At 37.5% G+C, this 15,655-nt stretch overlaps 1 protein-coding gene across 1 annotated transcript; it reads right to left on the bottom strand.

Annotated features, from left to right (window-relative positions):
* Positions 1 to 7,052: 7,052 nt before the first annotated feature.
* Positions 7,053 to 8,514, bottom strand: LOC107785091 (bZIP transcription factor 44-like). The gene has a single exon (XM_016606316.2). It carries the CDS (start codon positions 7,834 to 7,836, stop codon positions 7,372 to 7,374), a length of 465 nt encoding a protein of 154 aa, XP_016461802.2. The 5' UTR covers positions 7,837 to 8,514; the 3' UTR covers positions 7,053 to 7,371.
* Positions 8,515 to 15,655: the final 7,141 nt, after the last annotated feature.

Genomic DNA, 15,655 nt, shown 5'->3' with positions numbered 1-15,655 from the left:
CCTGGGGAACGTTTGGGAAATCTAAAGTACGTGAGGAAGATAGATGCGCAAGCAGTTGAGCCCTTTCAGTATCTAAAACAGCCTCCTTGTCATGGAGGAGGAAGTTGTCTTTCTCCAGCTCTCTGATCCTCTCCTCCAGTCTATCCTCTTTTGCCTTCCTCGTAGATTGATCAATCTCCCGCTCGGCTCGGAGAGTCTTATATTCGCCAACTCTAACATCTCCGATTTTCTCCAAACCTACAAACGGGAAGACTCCGCCTTCTCAAGCTCGCTCTGCTTCTCGGTGACCTCGCCATGAAGAACCTCCATCTGTAGACGGCATTCTTCTAATTGCTTGCGCAGCTCAACCACCTGTGCCTAAAGGTCACCGCAATGGGCCTCTATGGCCCTGGTAACCTCGAGCTCCTCCTTCCTACTCCTCAGTGTCCCCTCGAGGATGCTCCACTTCTCGATGACTCTCACCGGCTCTCCATCCTTCTCCTTCAGCTCATCACGAAGGGCCTACAGATTGCCGCCCTCACCAAACTGCCTGTGGAACTCCGGTACTTGCGCGATACTCACAATATTTGTTTTCTAGACTTATATATATTTCCCTACGTTTCTCCTCTCTTCGGGCACTTTCAATATCCAAAATCATATTTTGCAAACAAAAATAAAAAGTAAGGCAAACATAAAAACGCCCATGTCAACAAAGGCAAAAAAAAAGGATAAAATACTATGCACTCACCCGGAGAGTGAGACTGTCTATGCTCCTCGATAAGGTGACATCGTCCAGTTCTTTGAGGGTATTACCCTCAATCTCAGAGCAAAGAGGGACGAGGGCAAGGACCACGTCTTCCTTGTACTTCAGCAAGTCGCGGTCCATGGGGACCACAATGATCCTCGTAGACCCCTCTAACCTCATCTCAAGCTGGGTAAAACCCTATTCCATCATTTTCAGGTCGGCCACATCAATGTCAGACCCCGATTCACCGCCTTCATCTGCAACATTTTTACTCCTCTCGTCGGTCGGCAAAGAAGCATCAGCGGTCGACTGAGACGTAGATGCCTCCTATAGCCTCGAAGTGTCGAAGGCATCATCAGATGATCTCTCTATTTCGATAACCACCGAAGGCATACCCATTTCGCCTGCTTCCAACCTCGGGGACCCAGACTCCGGCTCGACATCATCCCCGATAATTATGGTCGCCATCTCGCTCAAAGAGAAACCACTCGCCATTGAATCAACGGCCCGAGTGACCCCGCCACCAACATCTACAGACCTCCTCTTGCGGGGCATTCAGTCCCCTCCCCCCACCGCTCGGGGATAGGCTTATCATCTTCATCTATAAGAGGACGTAGGGGAGAGGTTGAGGTATTCGCAGTCTCCATTGCCGCAGAAAGAACGGAACCAGGAGCAGTAGCAGGAGGGGTCGAGGTATGAATAGAACTAGCCGTCGTTGTAGGTGAGGTGGAACCTGGAGGCTCAGCCGTTTTTATTTTCCGGAATAAAAGGGCAGGAGCCCTCGCCCTCCTCGAAGGCTCCCGGCCGATCCTAGGAAAAGCACAAGAAAATGGGAAAAATCACAAAGGTAAATGGAAAAGAAGTGAGTCAACTCCAACAAAATAAGTAACTTGCCAGTCAAGAGGGGAGCCGGCCCAAACCTCTTGAAGAAACTCGGCCACTCACGAATTTCTGCGATGTGAGGGAGGAGCTGATCAACCCAACCAGAAATGTCCTCGACTAAAAGAGGAAGCGAGGTCTTGGCTGCGTAAGAAAACAACAAGAGGTCAGAATCCACAACTAAGCAAAATAAACCAAGTACCAACACACAAGGGAGTGAGGTGCTTACGAGTGCAATTCCAATCTTCAGGGAAGCCGTCGACGTTGGCCACCACGTCCTCAGTTCTAACGAAGAAAAGGTTTAGAGAGAACTGGCGATTAGCCTTGTCGTACATCTTCACCACCGGGCACTTGCCTCCTCAATGGCGAAGGTTCAGCATCGCCCTCCTATAAAAGCTGGGGGCGAACAGGTGCATCAGATATTAAAGTGTGATCTCGACCCCGGCTAACTCTGCGAACTTGGTAAGCATCGTTATGAGCTTTTAGACATACGGCGCAAGCTGAGCAGGGCAAACGCCGTAGAAGCAACAGAATTCCTTCGCCAGTGGGAGGAGAGGAAAAATGTAGCCGACATGAAAGGGATATGCGTAGAATGCACAATACCCAAGACGGTGGTACTACACCGCATCCCACCCCACAGGGATCAGCTCGACATGATCGGGAAGGCCGTATTTTGCCTTAAGCTCTAACAAATACGCCTCCTTCATCGCCGACTTAAAGGTCCAGCGTTCAGCTTCAGGAAATTTTGAGAAATCAGAGATGGCATCGGGGTTACGAGGAACTATCTCTTCCACCGTAGGGAAGCTTCCATCCTCAACAGCAGTGGGAACGTTCTCTGCATGAGGAGGAAAAAGAACCGGTAGAGAGACTGGGTCACTTCCCTCGCCGGACTTAGAAGGTACATTCGGCATGTTTTCAGTGAAAGAGAGGATGTATCAAACGGCGGAGGATTAAAAACGATAAGAATCGCTGGAACAAAGGGAAAATATGCACAACAATGAAAAGGGAAGAAGAAGATATAGGGTTTCGATATAGGAAATCTGTAAAGTTTAGAGTTACACCCTTACATCCATATTTATAAGAATTAAAGCGTCAAAATCGAGAAATTGGCTCATCATTAACTGGCGTCTAAATTGAAGCAACAAGACCAATCAAGAGTCCCACGCAAAATGCATCTATGCATCAGGAATACGCGTCATGATGTCGCATGAGGCCGTGACGTCACCTTGATTCATGGACAACACAACTCCAAAATTTACGGCTCACGAGGGGCCACGTTGCCAACTCGCCTCGGTCATCACGACCTGATCAGCTCATCTAATTGTTTCGACCGCAATGAACAGAATCCGCTCATCGAGCCCACCTGAGGCCGACCTCAATAAGCGGAGGGACTAACTATATGGGTCAAAATCTTCCCTAGAATATTTAAGATACTAAAGAAAGAATTCTCGAGTCGTTGTTAGTCGAGGTGGACCAGGAAGCAGCAAGACTCATAACCGAAGAGCCGACGAGAGCCGTGGTCGAGATGTCAATAATGGTCGAGGCCGAGCACCGTTGATGAAGCTGTAACGACTAGTTTTCAAAATAGGATATTAAAGGGAATATGCTAGTGGATATTCTCTATACTTGTACTATTAGAGTTTACTAGGAATATGTCTCATATAAATAGAAAAAGAGACAATGATATGAGACATGTGATATTCATTTGTTAGAAGAGACTTTGACAAAAGATTCTCTCTCTCTTATTAAGATACAAACACTACATTTTCACCAAGATTCTTGTCTATATTATTCTATACTTTTCCATCAGATCCGAGAATAATTCAAACATTCATGAATTTATCTGTCACTCATCATTGTCAAGAGGAACAACCATCTAGTTTATTCTTTATTGGGTAAATCACTCCTCTTATTTACTTAAATGTCATTTATTGTTATTCATTGCTATTAAATGTTGCATTATTGCTCATGCTTTTTGGAATAGTTATTGCAAATTGATATCACTTTTCTACCCTATCTATTCAACTCTTGTTTCGCTTTCGGAAGTCACATCTAGAAATATTATTATTAACTAGATTTAACCCATAATCACATAAATTTAATTATTTGAACCAAGAGCTATATTTTTGGTTCAAACAACACTGTTAGTATATATTAGGCAAGTTATCTCTTAACTTTTACACTTAGCATATTCTAGTATTACTCCTAAAGAAACATGAGTTCAAGGTTAAGCTTAGAAATAATAATTTGAATCACCATTATATAAATTTAAGTTATATACATCGTCAATGTAAAAAAAAAATTGGTTCATATATAAAAAATAAATGATCAATGAGTAGTTGTAGTTCTTCTTCTCCTCCTTTATGTCTAGGGTTGTCACTTAGGTTTCTTTTAATGTGTCGTCAGAGCTTATATACAGTATATCTCAAAAACATCCAAGCAAACTATTGGATTACGATAATTGCACTATCTTAGCTAAATATAAGGTAGTTTGACAAAAGATATATGATAATAATAATAATAATAATATCTTCGTTCCATTTTATGTAGTACTTCCTTCATTTGAATTTATGTTAACTTATTTTCTTTTTAGTTCGTGTCAAAAAGAATGACCATTTTTCCTATTTGAAAATAATTTACCTTTATACAATAATTAATAGTCATACAAACTATATATACCTTATTTTACACCACAAGTTCAAAAGTCCTATCTCTTTTCTTAAACTCTGTGCCCAGTCAAATGAGTTCACATAAATTGAAACGGAAGGAGTAACATTTATTCTTGTTACTCTGCCCAAAAATAATTGACTTATTTTTGTTGGTTTTAGAAGTTCAATCAGAATCCAAGAACTGCGGGGAGGTTCTATTATGTTTACATTTCTATTTTTTCTCTCAATAACAAGACTCTCTAGGACTCTATTTCAACCGAAAATACTATTTATTTATGTCACTTATCTTTTGTTTCTTAATCTCAATCTTCATTGAAACACTATAATATGAAATAGGATGGAGATTGTACTAATAACTAAACATCAGAAATCAACAAATAATTAGTAACAAAGAAAGCAACTATTACATCCCATTCATTTTCTACCAAAACAATAATTTTCAAACAAATAATAAACAATAAGTTGAAAAATAATAATAGTCTAAATTCTGCACATTTCACATTTGAATGGATGCAATTGATAAAGGAATTCAAAACACATGAATTTACTGCTTGATTTAATAATACAACTTGGATACTTAATGCCAAATGGTTTGGTGTGTGCCTTGAGACTATCAGTCTCTCTATCATGAGTAAAACAAAAGGAAAAAAAATATGTAAGATTGGGATATCTCATATAAAGCAAGCCAAAAACTTGAAGCAGATAATCAATATTTTAACCAATATGTCATCGATAAATATCGTGGTGAAGTGGTAAGGACTCCTCGTTTTTAACCAAAGGTCTCGATACGTGTATGGAGTCGTCTTTATTAGTAAATAGTTTTACGCTCAATATGAAATTTTTTGTGAAAAATCAAATTTAATTGAGCCTAATTTATACACCGAACACCGAATGAAAAACAAAAAAAAATTATAACCATCATGTCTTCGACAACCACCGTAAATGGTGACATTGTCACCGCCCACAAACATTTTTTATACCTAATAATTTGAAAACAAAGTCATCTAATTATTGATACACGGCGAAACCAAAGAATTAGAACCTTATCATAAATTTATATGCTAGTAAAAATAAAATACTTTTAATATTATATATATATATATATATATATATATATATATATATATATATACTAGAAAACTGCTTAAAATTGTCCAGAAATACCGACCGAAATCGGTCGGAAAATTGAAAAAACCGACCGATTTCCGACCGACTTTAATCCGTCGAAAATAGGTTTATCGGTAAAAAATAGCGACCGAAGTCGATCGCAATTTTCGACCGATTTCGGTCGGTAAATTAATTTTCACAAACGACCCAAAAAGAAAAATCTGCCGACAAGACCGACTTCGTATTTTCTGACCGAATTCAGTCGGTATTTTTAATTATACAATTAAAAAATGCACCGTTTGGAACTCGAACTAGGGCCTGTACTATGGCAGCATACTATTCTACTACTAGACTATTGGTATATTTTGGTTTATGACTTTCTTTTAATTTATTTGTACTCTTTAATTTTATTTTCGCGCGAAAATAATCGATCGATTTCGATTAAAATATAAAATTACCGACCAAAGTTGGTCGGTTTTTTAAAATGACTGACTGAAATAATCGACTGATTTCGGTCGGTTTTTTAATATTAGTTTTACTTTATTTTATATGAAAAATCAACCGATTTCGGTCAGTTTCTTAAAAAATAAATTTCGCGGGATGCTAAAATAGTTTTTCGCATTTTTGCGCCAAAAACAAACGATCGAAGTCGGTCGGTTTCGTAAAAAAATAAATTAAAAATAAAATATTTTAAAAAACCGACCGATTTCGGTTGGTTTTTTGATTTTGGCCGAATTTTTAGTAGTATATTTGGCATAATAATGACATTAGTTAAACTTAAATGAAAAGACATGATCAATAATGATTTATATAGTTGACTCCCAACTTATTCGGTATTGAGGCGTGATAGTTATTGTTATTATTGAGACGAGATGGGAGACACGCTATAAGTTAAGTACAAATCTCTAAGTTAAAATAGATTATATGAATTTTCTAATGGAATTACAGATATTGATTAAATTTTATCGCGATCTGCTATTGAGTTTATTGTTAGTGATTAAGTTCTGTTGTGATTGCAATTGTGTTTATAAATTTTTATTAATTTCTTTTTAGTGTTACTTTTATTTTAGGGTTTTGAATTTTTTAAGCTGTTGAATTTTGAAGAAGAAAAATGAAATCGAGAAAATTAGATGAGAGAAAAATAAAGGATAAATAAGAAAAAAATCTATGTTTTAATATTTAATTTTTTATTTCTTATTGTCTTCAACTGAATTTACTGTCATTGATTAAATTATGTCATGATTTGCAATTGAGTTTACTGTTATTGATTAACTTTTCTAATATTTTAAGATTATGAGCATTCAACCAGATTTAACCCAAGAAAATAAGATAAGAGAATAAGAAAGAAATAAGGAAAAATTATAAATATGAATAAATAATAAGAAAAAATCACATGGCTATTGTTTTTATCCTCAATTGTTTTGCGTGTCACAAAGAGACTGAAAAAATTGAAGAAACACAACAAATTAAAGCAAAGAGAGTTCTAATTTGCTAAAATTGCGTTTACAGTATGCAAGTTTTTTTTTTTATATATATACTTCCAGTTGGTTAATAAAATTGTTTTTATTTACCAAAAAAAAAATTAGAAACACCTAATAATTTAAACAAGTAATTAGTAGTAACCGGTACATAGGGGTTTTTATGTATTAACTCAACAACTATGCAGAAAATGGTTATCAAAAGTGTGCTATTATTGGAAACTATAACTTACAATTGCAAAAGCTCTTAAAAATGGAAACCATACTTGCAAGTGACATAAGATACAAACACCCCAATGACTAGTATTATATGGATTATTAGTCTTACCACTATTTGAACACAATGCTTTAAAATAGTAATCCAATACTAATTACTATTACTAATACTAAATTTTTTAATCTTAGAGCCTGCTGCTGATAAAGGATCCCCAGCACCTCAAATATTGAAATTAATACAAAGATTGAAAAGCAGAAACAATCCAAGATTTTAAAGCATAGGTTACAATCTATTTCATTAATATTGCAAGATGTCTGCAGTGATAATTGGCTGATTAGAGTAGAGATAATTCCAAGAATCATTCATAAGAAAACCATCAGCCATATACTCAATTTGAGTATTGCCACTGTTGTTGGCAATGAAGAAACTGATGATTTGTGTTAAGGACTGAAATCTATTGCTAAGTTCAACCACTTGAGCTCTCAAGATTGAGTTTTCAGCTTCAACATTGAGGTAATGTTGGGTTGTGACATTCATAGTGGTCAAGATTTGGTTATTTTCTTTCCTATGATGGGCTAATTGGGACATAAGATCATCCAAATGTTTTTGTTTCCTCATTCTTGATCTTCGAGCCGATTCGCGGTTCGATATCATCCTCTTCCTTTTCCTCTGATCCATTAACCGTCGAACATCTTCTTCTGAGCCTGAGTTCTGAAATGTATATGAACCTGAACCTAATGATGTCCCACTTGATGAAGCCATGACCAAATATTTTTTTATGACCAAAACTTAGGAACAATAATAACAACGAAAAATGTTCAAAACTATCCTTGTCTTTTGGTAAATGATTTAAATTTACGCTTTTGATCCGTAAATACCTCCAACGTTATTTCAGGACTTAAAACTACCCCTACAAAAATTAGCAGGACACAAAATAGTGATTTGATGCAAATAAAGAGTACTAATATGAATGTGAAACTTAATTGTAATATGAATAATTCTTATTTAGAGGAAATTAATTATGAAATGCAGTAAAACCAATAGAGGAAAACAACTGAGAAAGATTGCACTAAATGAGTCCTGCGCCTATATGTGAAATTTATCATAAAACCAGAAAGGAGGAGTTCAGTGAGAATTGCAGACATGAATTTCAAAGATTAGAAATATTAAGTTTAGCATCAAGATTTGCTCAAAAACCCCAGATGATTCTGAGGCACAAATTTCAAACTTTTATTTATGTTGCTCTTAAATCTTGAAAATAAAAACAAAAATTTTAAGGAGATTAAGACCAGAACAAGAAACAAGTAAAAAGTGAGGCTTTGAAACAGAAAAGAAGCAGAGTTTATAGCTTGAAACTATGAAGAGAAAAGGTAGGAAAAAGAGAGAGGATTGTAGAGGTGATTTGGCTTGGGATTTTATAGCTGAAAAAGTGGGACAGCATCTGAAATTTTTTCCAGGGAAATTGTTTTAAAAAAAGGATTAATAATCAAGGGAAAATCAAGTGGAAATAAAATAGAAAGAAGTTTGGAATCTTTAGAGAAAAAGGGTGGGGTGTGGGGAAAAATATGATGGGACATGTGGGGTTGGAGAAGAAAACTCCACAACCGTCTAGATCCAGCTGGGGTGCAACATTGCTAGAGTGAGTTAAAAGTCTCAAAAGTGATAGTAGAAGTATTATTCCTAAATTTTCCTTATGTATACATCTGATTTTGGTTTAGAAACAACAAGTTAATAGTATTAATGAATGCAAGTATTTTTTTTTCGTAAATATTTACGCTAAATTAATGAATGCAAGTATTTTTTTTGGGTTTGCACTTAATAATGACTAATTTTGATTTGATATATAAATTAGATGTGAATAAATAATTATTTTATATTTTAAATAATTTGATTGTGTATATATTTTGTAGACGGTTAATGCATAAAACATAGCTCTGTTTTAAAAGGCATTTTTGGGGCGAGCCCCGGGGCGAGCCGTACCAAAAACGCCCCGGGGCGATGGTGTGGGGCGAAAGTCTCAAGAGTATGAGGCTGAATATGAGTCCATAATTGCAGGTCTCGAATTGGCTAAAAGCTTGGGGGCCGAGGTGGTCGAAGCTAAGTATGACTCTCTCCTTATGGTAAATCAAGTCAACTGGACATTCGAAATAAAAGAGGAACAAATGCGAAGGTACTTTGAAAAATTACAGGTAACGCTGCATCGATTCAAGGAATGGACGTTACAACACGTACCCCGGGATCAAAACAGCAAAGCCGATGCTCTGGCTAACTTGGGGTCATCGGTTGATGACGATGAATTCAGCTTGGGAACGGTCGTAAAACTCATAAAATCAGTAGTGGAAGAAGGCCCTGTAACACCCCATAAATTTGGCTTAGGTGTGAATGTGTTAAATGAGTAGTAATGTTATATTTTGGATATGTGAAGTTCTATCGGTATTAGGGGTGACATGTGGGCCGGTCTGGGCTTGGGGCGTACGCCCGGGCGTTCGGGGCGTATGCCCTGGCGTTTAGGGCGTATTTTTTTAGTAAGGAGTAAGCCCGAGAGACTTTTTCAAATTAAAACAAAATTTGTTGAATTAGTCCTTCATATAATACCCAAATTCTCAAAAGTCAGTTTGGTAATTACCCAAAAGGTTTAAAAAGGAACTCAAAAGTATTAAATTTAAAAGTAAAGACCTTTTTATTGATTTAAGCCCTAATTCATGGTTTTTTCAATTTTTTATCTTGTCTGCTAGTCTGCTAAATATCTCCCAAATGCAACGAATATTTAATTTTTTTTACAAATACAAAAAGAACTACATTTTTCTTCATAGCAGCAAATTCAAAGTTCAAATTGCAGGTTAATCATCCTTTTTGTTCCTCCATATAGAAAATTTTATTCTTTTAGACTTAAATTACTTGTGCTTGTAAGTAACGTATAATAGATTGTTTTGATTAGTTTTTTGTGGGGATGGAGCACATATATATATAGTTTTTCTTCAATTTTTATGTAATTTTACCTGTTTATAAATATTAACTGTCATTATATTATTTTATAAAATATTAAAAATTAAATACCTATGGGGCTTACGCCCCGCTGAGGCATATGTAAAACGCCCCGCCTTACGCCCACGCCTTTTAAAACACTGAGAAACATGACCTTCTTAACTGTCAAATCCAAAGCTCAGTTTTCCTTCGTTTGGATGGTTGTATTACTATATCGTATTATTACTTTAAATACACTATTTATTTTGATTGCTATTTATATTTTTGTTGTATCGTATCGTTAAATCTATCGTTACATAACGATGAAAAGTGTCACTTTATAGAATGACGGATTCGATATGGTGGCCTCATTACCTTACTTTTTTCTCTCATATTGCCCTTCCTTATTATTGAATAATCATATTGTTTCATTTACCCTACTTTTTATGTAATAATTTCACTATGTATCCTATTTTTTTCTTAGTAAGATTGCAAGTTTATTCTTCATATTGTTGGTGTGTGACATTATAAAACGACGACAAGCGTTACAATCTATTCAAACGTTATATTCAGCAAACAATATAATACAATGCAGTACAATACAATACAATACATTATGAATCGGCATGTAACAACCATCCAAATAACCCGTAAGATTTAAATTCATTTGAAATTAAATGTGCTAACTATCGTACTAGGAATCTTACAGTTATTTTCTTACGGTTAAAATGAAAAAAATAAAGAACAAGAAGTAAAGAAAGAAATGATTATTTTTCATGTTGTTCGTGGCATAGTACATGACGAGCGCAAAATCGGTATATAAAACTTAGGCTCGCTAGTCAAAGATAGTATAATATTAAATCATCTCCACAAGGATTGATGTTCAGCTCAACACTATCCAGGATAATAAACCTTTGATTGATGTCATTATTGATTACTAAGAACACTAAGATTATCTATTGTAAGAAACTAATAGCACTTTAATGACTAAGTAGCAGCGATAGAATAACAGGATGAGAAGTAAGGGTTGTGACAAGATATGTGATCAACTATTGTTCTGCGTAACTCTAGGTTAAGTTCATTTTTAACTTCTATTGACTCCTTCAATTTCAACAGATGATTAGGCTACCTTAGGGATTCAAATTCTCCTTCCGAATGAATGAGAGTTCCCTTAATCAACCTAATAACAGGTCCTATGAACATATGCACAAATACATTGAATGAATGATCCTTGGAAGAACACCTCTCGATTATTCTTCTAAACTGGGTTAATTGATAACCCTCTAAGCTCCTTCGATTACCTAGAAAAGGCGTAAAATCAACCCACACAATATAGCACAATGCAATTTACAGCAACACTTCTCTTTTGATTAAAGTAAAACTACAATAAGCCTTGCAATTCAATTAATAGCTCATTGAATGAATTCGGGCAATTAACAAAAAGTAAAACCCAAAACCATAGTCAAATCACAACATTCGTCAATAACCCTAAGAAAGATTACTCCATAGTGGAGAAGTTATCCATCAGAAGAGTATTAGAAGAACAAGAAGACATTACAATTCCCAAAATCAAACCAACTTCAGTATTGAATGAATTGGATCAAGTATTTTGCGTTTTTGTTGCTTCCTTCAGTTTTTTCTCCCCCAAAAGTTGCTCTCTAAATCCAAGATACACTCTTTTTAGACGAGCTGGGCTTCATATAGGTCAAGAGGAGTCGCCTCCAAAATTATCAAAATAGGCTTGGGAAAGTTTTTCGGACTGGACGTGCGCGGCCGCGCACCTGGGCAGGTGATCGCGCATATGGCCGCGCACCTTGGACAGTGGTCTGCTCTACTTGCATGCCCAGTGCGCGCTCGCACACCTGGGTGGTTTCCTGCTTACTTCTTCGTTTCTTTCGTTACGTGCACTATTGTCCGTTGATCCCCGAACACGATCCCAACTTAATTCATAGGCTTTTACTTAGACTTCAAAGCTCCAGAATAGCTCGAATTAGCTCCACAACCTCATCGTAACTCGAAATCACTCCTATAAAGCATAAAACACACACTCAGTGCAAAATAATACCATTTAAAGCTCAAACACTAGTAAAGTGCAGCAAATTAGAGTGCAATTAATGGCCTAAATATGCGATTATAGCCTACCATCAACATCCCATACTTCAACTTTTACACAGTTCATAACAATTTCAAGTGCTCATGAGAGGTATAAGGTTCAAATGAATGGTCAATTCAGACAAATGGGTAAAGCTTGTAATGTGAGTGCCAAAGAAATAGGATTACAGGCTCAAAGGGGTTAACTAAGATATAACAATTATGCGGGTAAAAGCATATAACTAGTTCAACAAAGAAATGCCCATATCACTTCCAAGATTGAATAAAACTACTATTTCGCTTTACAAACACACTTGGCAAGATCTAGATATTAAATGCAATGCAATGAATAATACAATTCTCACACACACATGGCACATACTCACTCAGGATCGGACTATCAAGACACTCTAGTCAAAGCAGTTAAGAAATGTTAAGATAATAAAGTTTAAGATACTTACACAAGAGTCAAAAACTGAGCCTAAGCATCACAACTAAAGAACTCACTATTCTCAAGGCATAATAGAGTCAATAGATATTGCCTTCCATCCAAAACATAGCTCAAGGTTCCTACTCCTAATCAAAATAAAAACTAACTACATCCGGTTCAATCAAAACCCTTGAAAAAGAACCGCGACACAAAGAAAAATCAAATGGGAGTTACTACACTACCTAACAAACGAAAACCTTTTTTTTCTTTCGACTTTAATCCCTCAAGAAACCTATCGAATGATATCCATCGTCGGAAAAAATTAAAAATTTTAAAATATTTATGAAATTTAATTTTTTTTTTCTTTTTTTTTCAATTAAAGTACTACAACTAATAAAAACAAACTACAACTACTAAAAACAAAAGTCATGTACATACAACATACATATATCCCCCACCCCATACTTTAAATGGTGGCATGTCCCCATGACACGCAAAGAAAAATGCAAAGGTGGATAAAAACTCCCCTGATCAAGTTAGTCTGTGTCTGAGATAGTGTCGGGGTCCAGTTAACAAGCCCTGCCAAGTACACGTAGCCATGTCAAGATCCTTTTCTTGGATATGGCATTCTGTATGTCCAGTGCGTCCACTCGAGTACCCAAATCATTGACGGAAGTACGCATCTCTGCCATCTCCTACTCTAAAACGCTCATTCTCGTGTCACATCTGCCGCCTGCGTTTCCCCAACACCCAGCTCATGCAGTGGAGAAGTAGCGACATCCTCACTGTGCTCCTTATTGCCCTCGTCAGGCGCATCAGATTCCTTACAATCTGCCTCAGTAGGTCCAACAAGTTTCTTCCAAATTACAACTTTATCAACCCAGAATTTTTGTTCGCGCTTGACCTTCCTATCCGTGGCCCTGTTTTTCGGCACCCGTGCCTCATGACATAACTGAGTGACTAATGAGGGGAAGAAGAACCCATACCTCTATACAGGACACTGAATGGTCATTTCGTCTTGAATGGCCTGAGCCACATCAAAATCGTGGCCATTGATGAAGCACCAAATCAAAGCAGTCCGGGGACCATTCACCTCAGTGGTGTTGCCTAAAGGCAGCTTGCGGTTATTAATGATGTACAACCAGTATTCACTTCAAAGGTAAGCAAAGCCGAGTGAAATGTGCCCCTCCTTTATTCACACTACCTCCTTCCCAGGTATACAAATGGTTGCAAAGAACGGGCGCCACAGGTATGGTTCTCCACGGTGAGTGGCGTAGTAGTCACCTATATCAGGGTTTTCCACGTACTCCGGCAAATGATAGGCCCTTCGGATTGCCTCTTTGGAGAAGTCTACTCTCTTCCTCCGGACTGTGCAGACATGGTTTTCATGGTCTGGGCAGTTTGCATAAAACTCCCGAACAACCATTAAGTTTGCCTCATCAGGTTCTTCAAAGAATACCCCCAAGCCTCGCCTGACCAATTCATTATACATTCTTTGGCAGTCAGTCTGGAGAGATCCAATATCAATTCCCCTACCCGGTATATGCTTCTTGCTTGCCTTGTTTTGAAATCGTGCTTGGGCTTCCCAAAAGACGAACTTGTTCTGATCATATGGGCGAGCAAATGCTGAAGCTCGTGACCGGGATGAGCCCGCTTGACCACTTGTGAAGGCACCTATGGTTTTTTATATTTTAGATGGCGCCATAGTAGTTGTAACAAACTGCCAACTATTAGCTAATGAATCATTTGGCGAACCAAGCGGGGCTACTCAGACTTCACCTTCATACTTGGTCACAAAATTACACCCTCAATCTCATTGTGGCATTTATACAAACACTTAACATGCACGGCTGGTCCTAACCACCCCACACAACAATATTAGCCCTACTGAGACTAAGGATACACCAATGTCACAGCTAGCCACTATATGATCAGTATCCATGGTTAAACTCGTCTTCCACCCCACAAGAAAAGGAAACAAAAATAAAAATCTGCTATAACACAAGCAAAATAAAATACAATAAACTAAGAAAAGAGAGAGAGAAAGCATCTCACTTACCTGAGGGAACTCGGAAGAGAAAACTCGTGAGGTTGGGTGAAGGGAGGAGAGGAGGGGGTGGTGTGGTGTGGTGTTGTGTTTCTTACAGAGATGAGATGAGAGAAGGGGGAAGGGCGAGTTAGGGTTGTTTAGTGTAGGGGAGAGAAAGGGGGAAATTGTAGAATTGGGGGTTTTGAGCAGGGGGTCCTAAATTAGAAGGAAAAAGGAAAAAAAACTTACCTCGTGCGCGGCCGTGCAAGTAAGGCAGTACACTGGTGAAAGTGCGCGGTCAGGTGTGCGGTCATCCCTTCAGTTGCACGGTCGCGCACGTTTTGCATCGTATGACGTTGCCTGTTGCACGACCAAATGCGCGAGGTCCCCCTCCCCCCCCCCCCAGGTGCGCGGCCGCACACAGATACATTCAAAAGGTGCCTTTTAGACATATTTATTCCTACTTTCCACAACATCTACCTTCCTACACCTACCATATCATAATATATATTAATTTCTATTTATTCTACACTATAAATAAAAGTAAAAAATTCTAATTAATAGAAGAGTTAGAAGTAGTTCTGAGTTATAGTCGTCAACTTGACTTAATCGGGCATCCTCAACTGATTTTGATGCTCGAGGATTGATGAGCAAATCCTCCAACAAGATGCGGTTTTAATATGTGCCTATTTACTTTGAAACTTTCCGTTTCGTCCTGGTTCTGGATCTCTATTGCCCTATTTGGTGATACACGTTTCACCACATATGGTCCCGTCCATCTAGACTTAAATTTTTCGGGGAACAATCTGAGTTTACTATTGTACAGTAAGACTCTGTCCCTTTTATGAAACTCCTTAGGCTTAATCAAACTATCATGCCACTTTTTAGTATTTTCTTTGAAAATCCGCGTATTTTCATACGCGTCCAGTCTAAACTTCTCCAATGCATTCATCTGCGCCAACTTGTGTTCACCTGCAGGACTAAGATCAAGATTAAGCATCTTAATTACCCAATAAGCTTTATGTTCTATCTCAACAGGTAGGTGACACGATTTTTCATACACTACT

This window comes from Nicotiana tabacum, chromosome 24 (genome assembly GCF_000715075.1).
Source record: "Nicotiana tabacum cultivar K326 chromosome 24, ASM71507v2, whole genome shotgun sequence".
Taxonomy (NCBI): domain Eukaryota; kingdom Viridiplantae; phylum Streptophyta; class Magnoliopsida; order Solanales; family Solanaceae; genus Nicotiana; species Nicotiana tabacum.
This window is presented reverse-complemented; position numbering and strand designations above follow the sequence as displayed.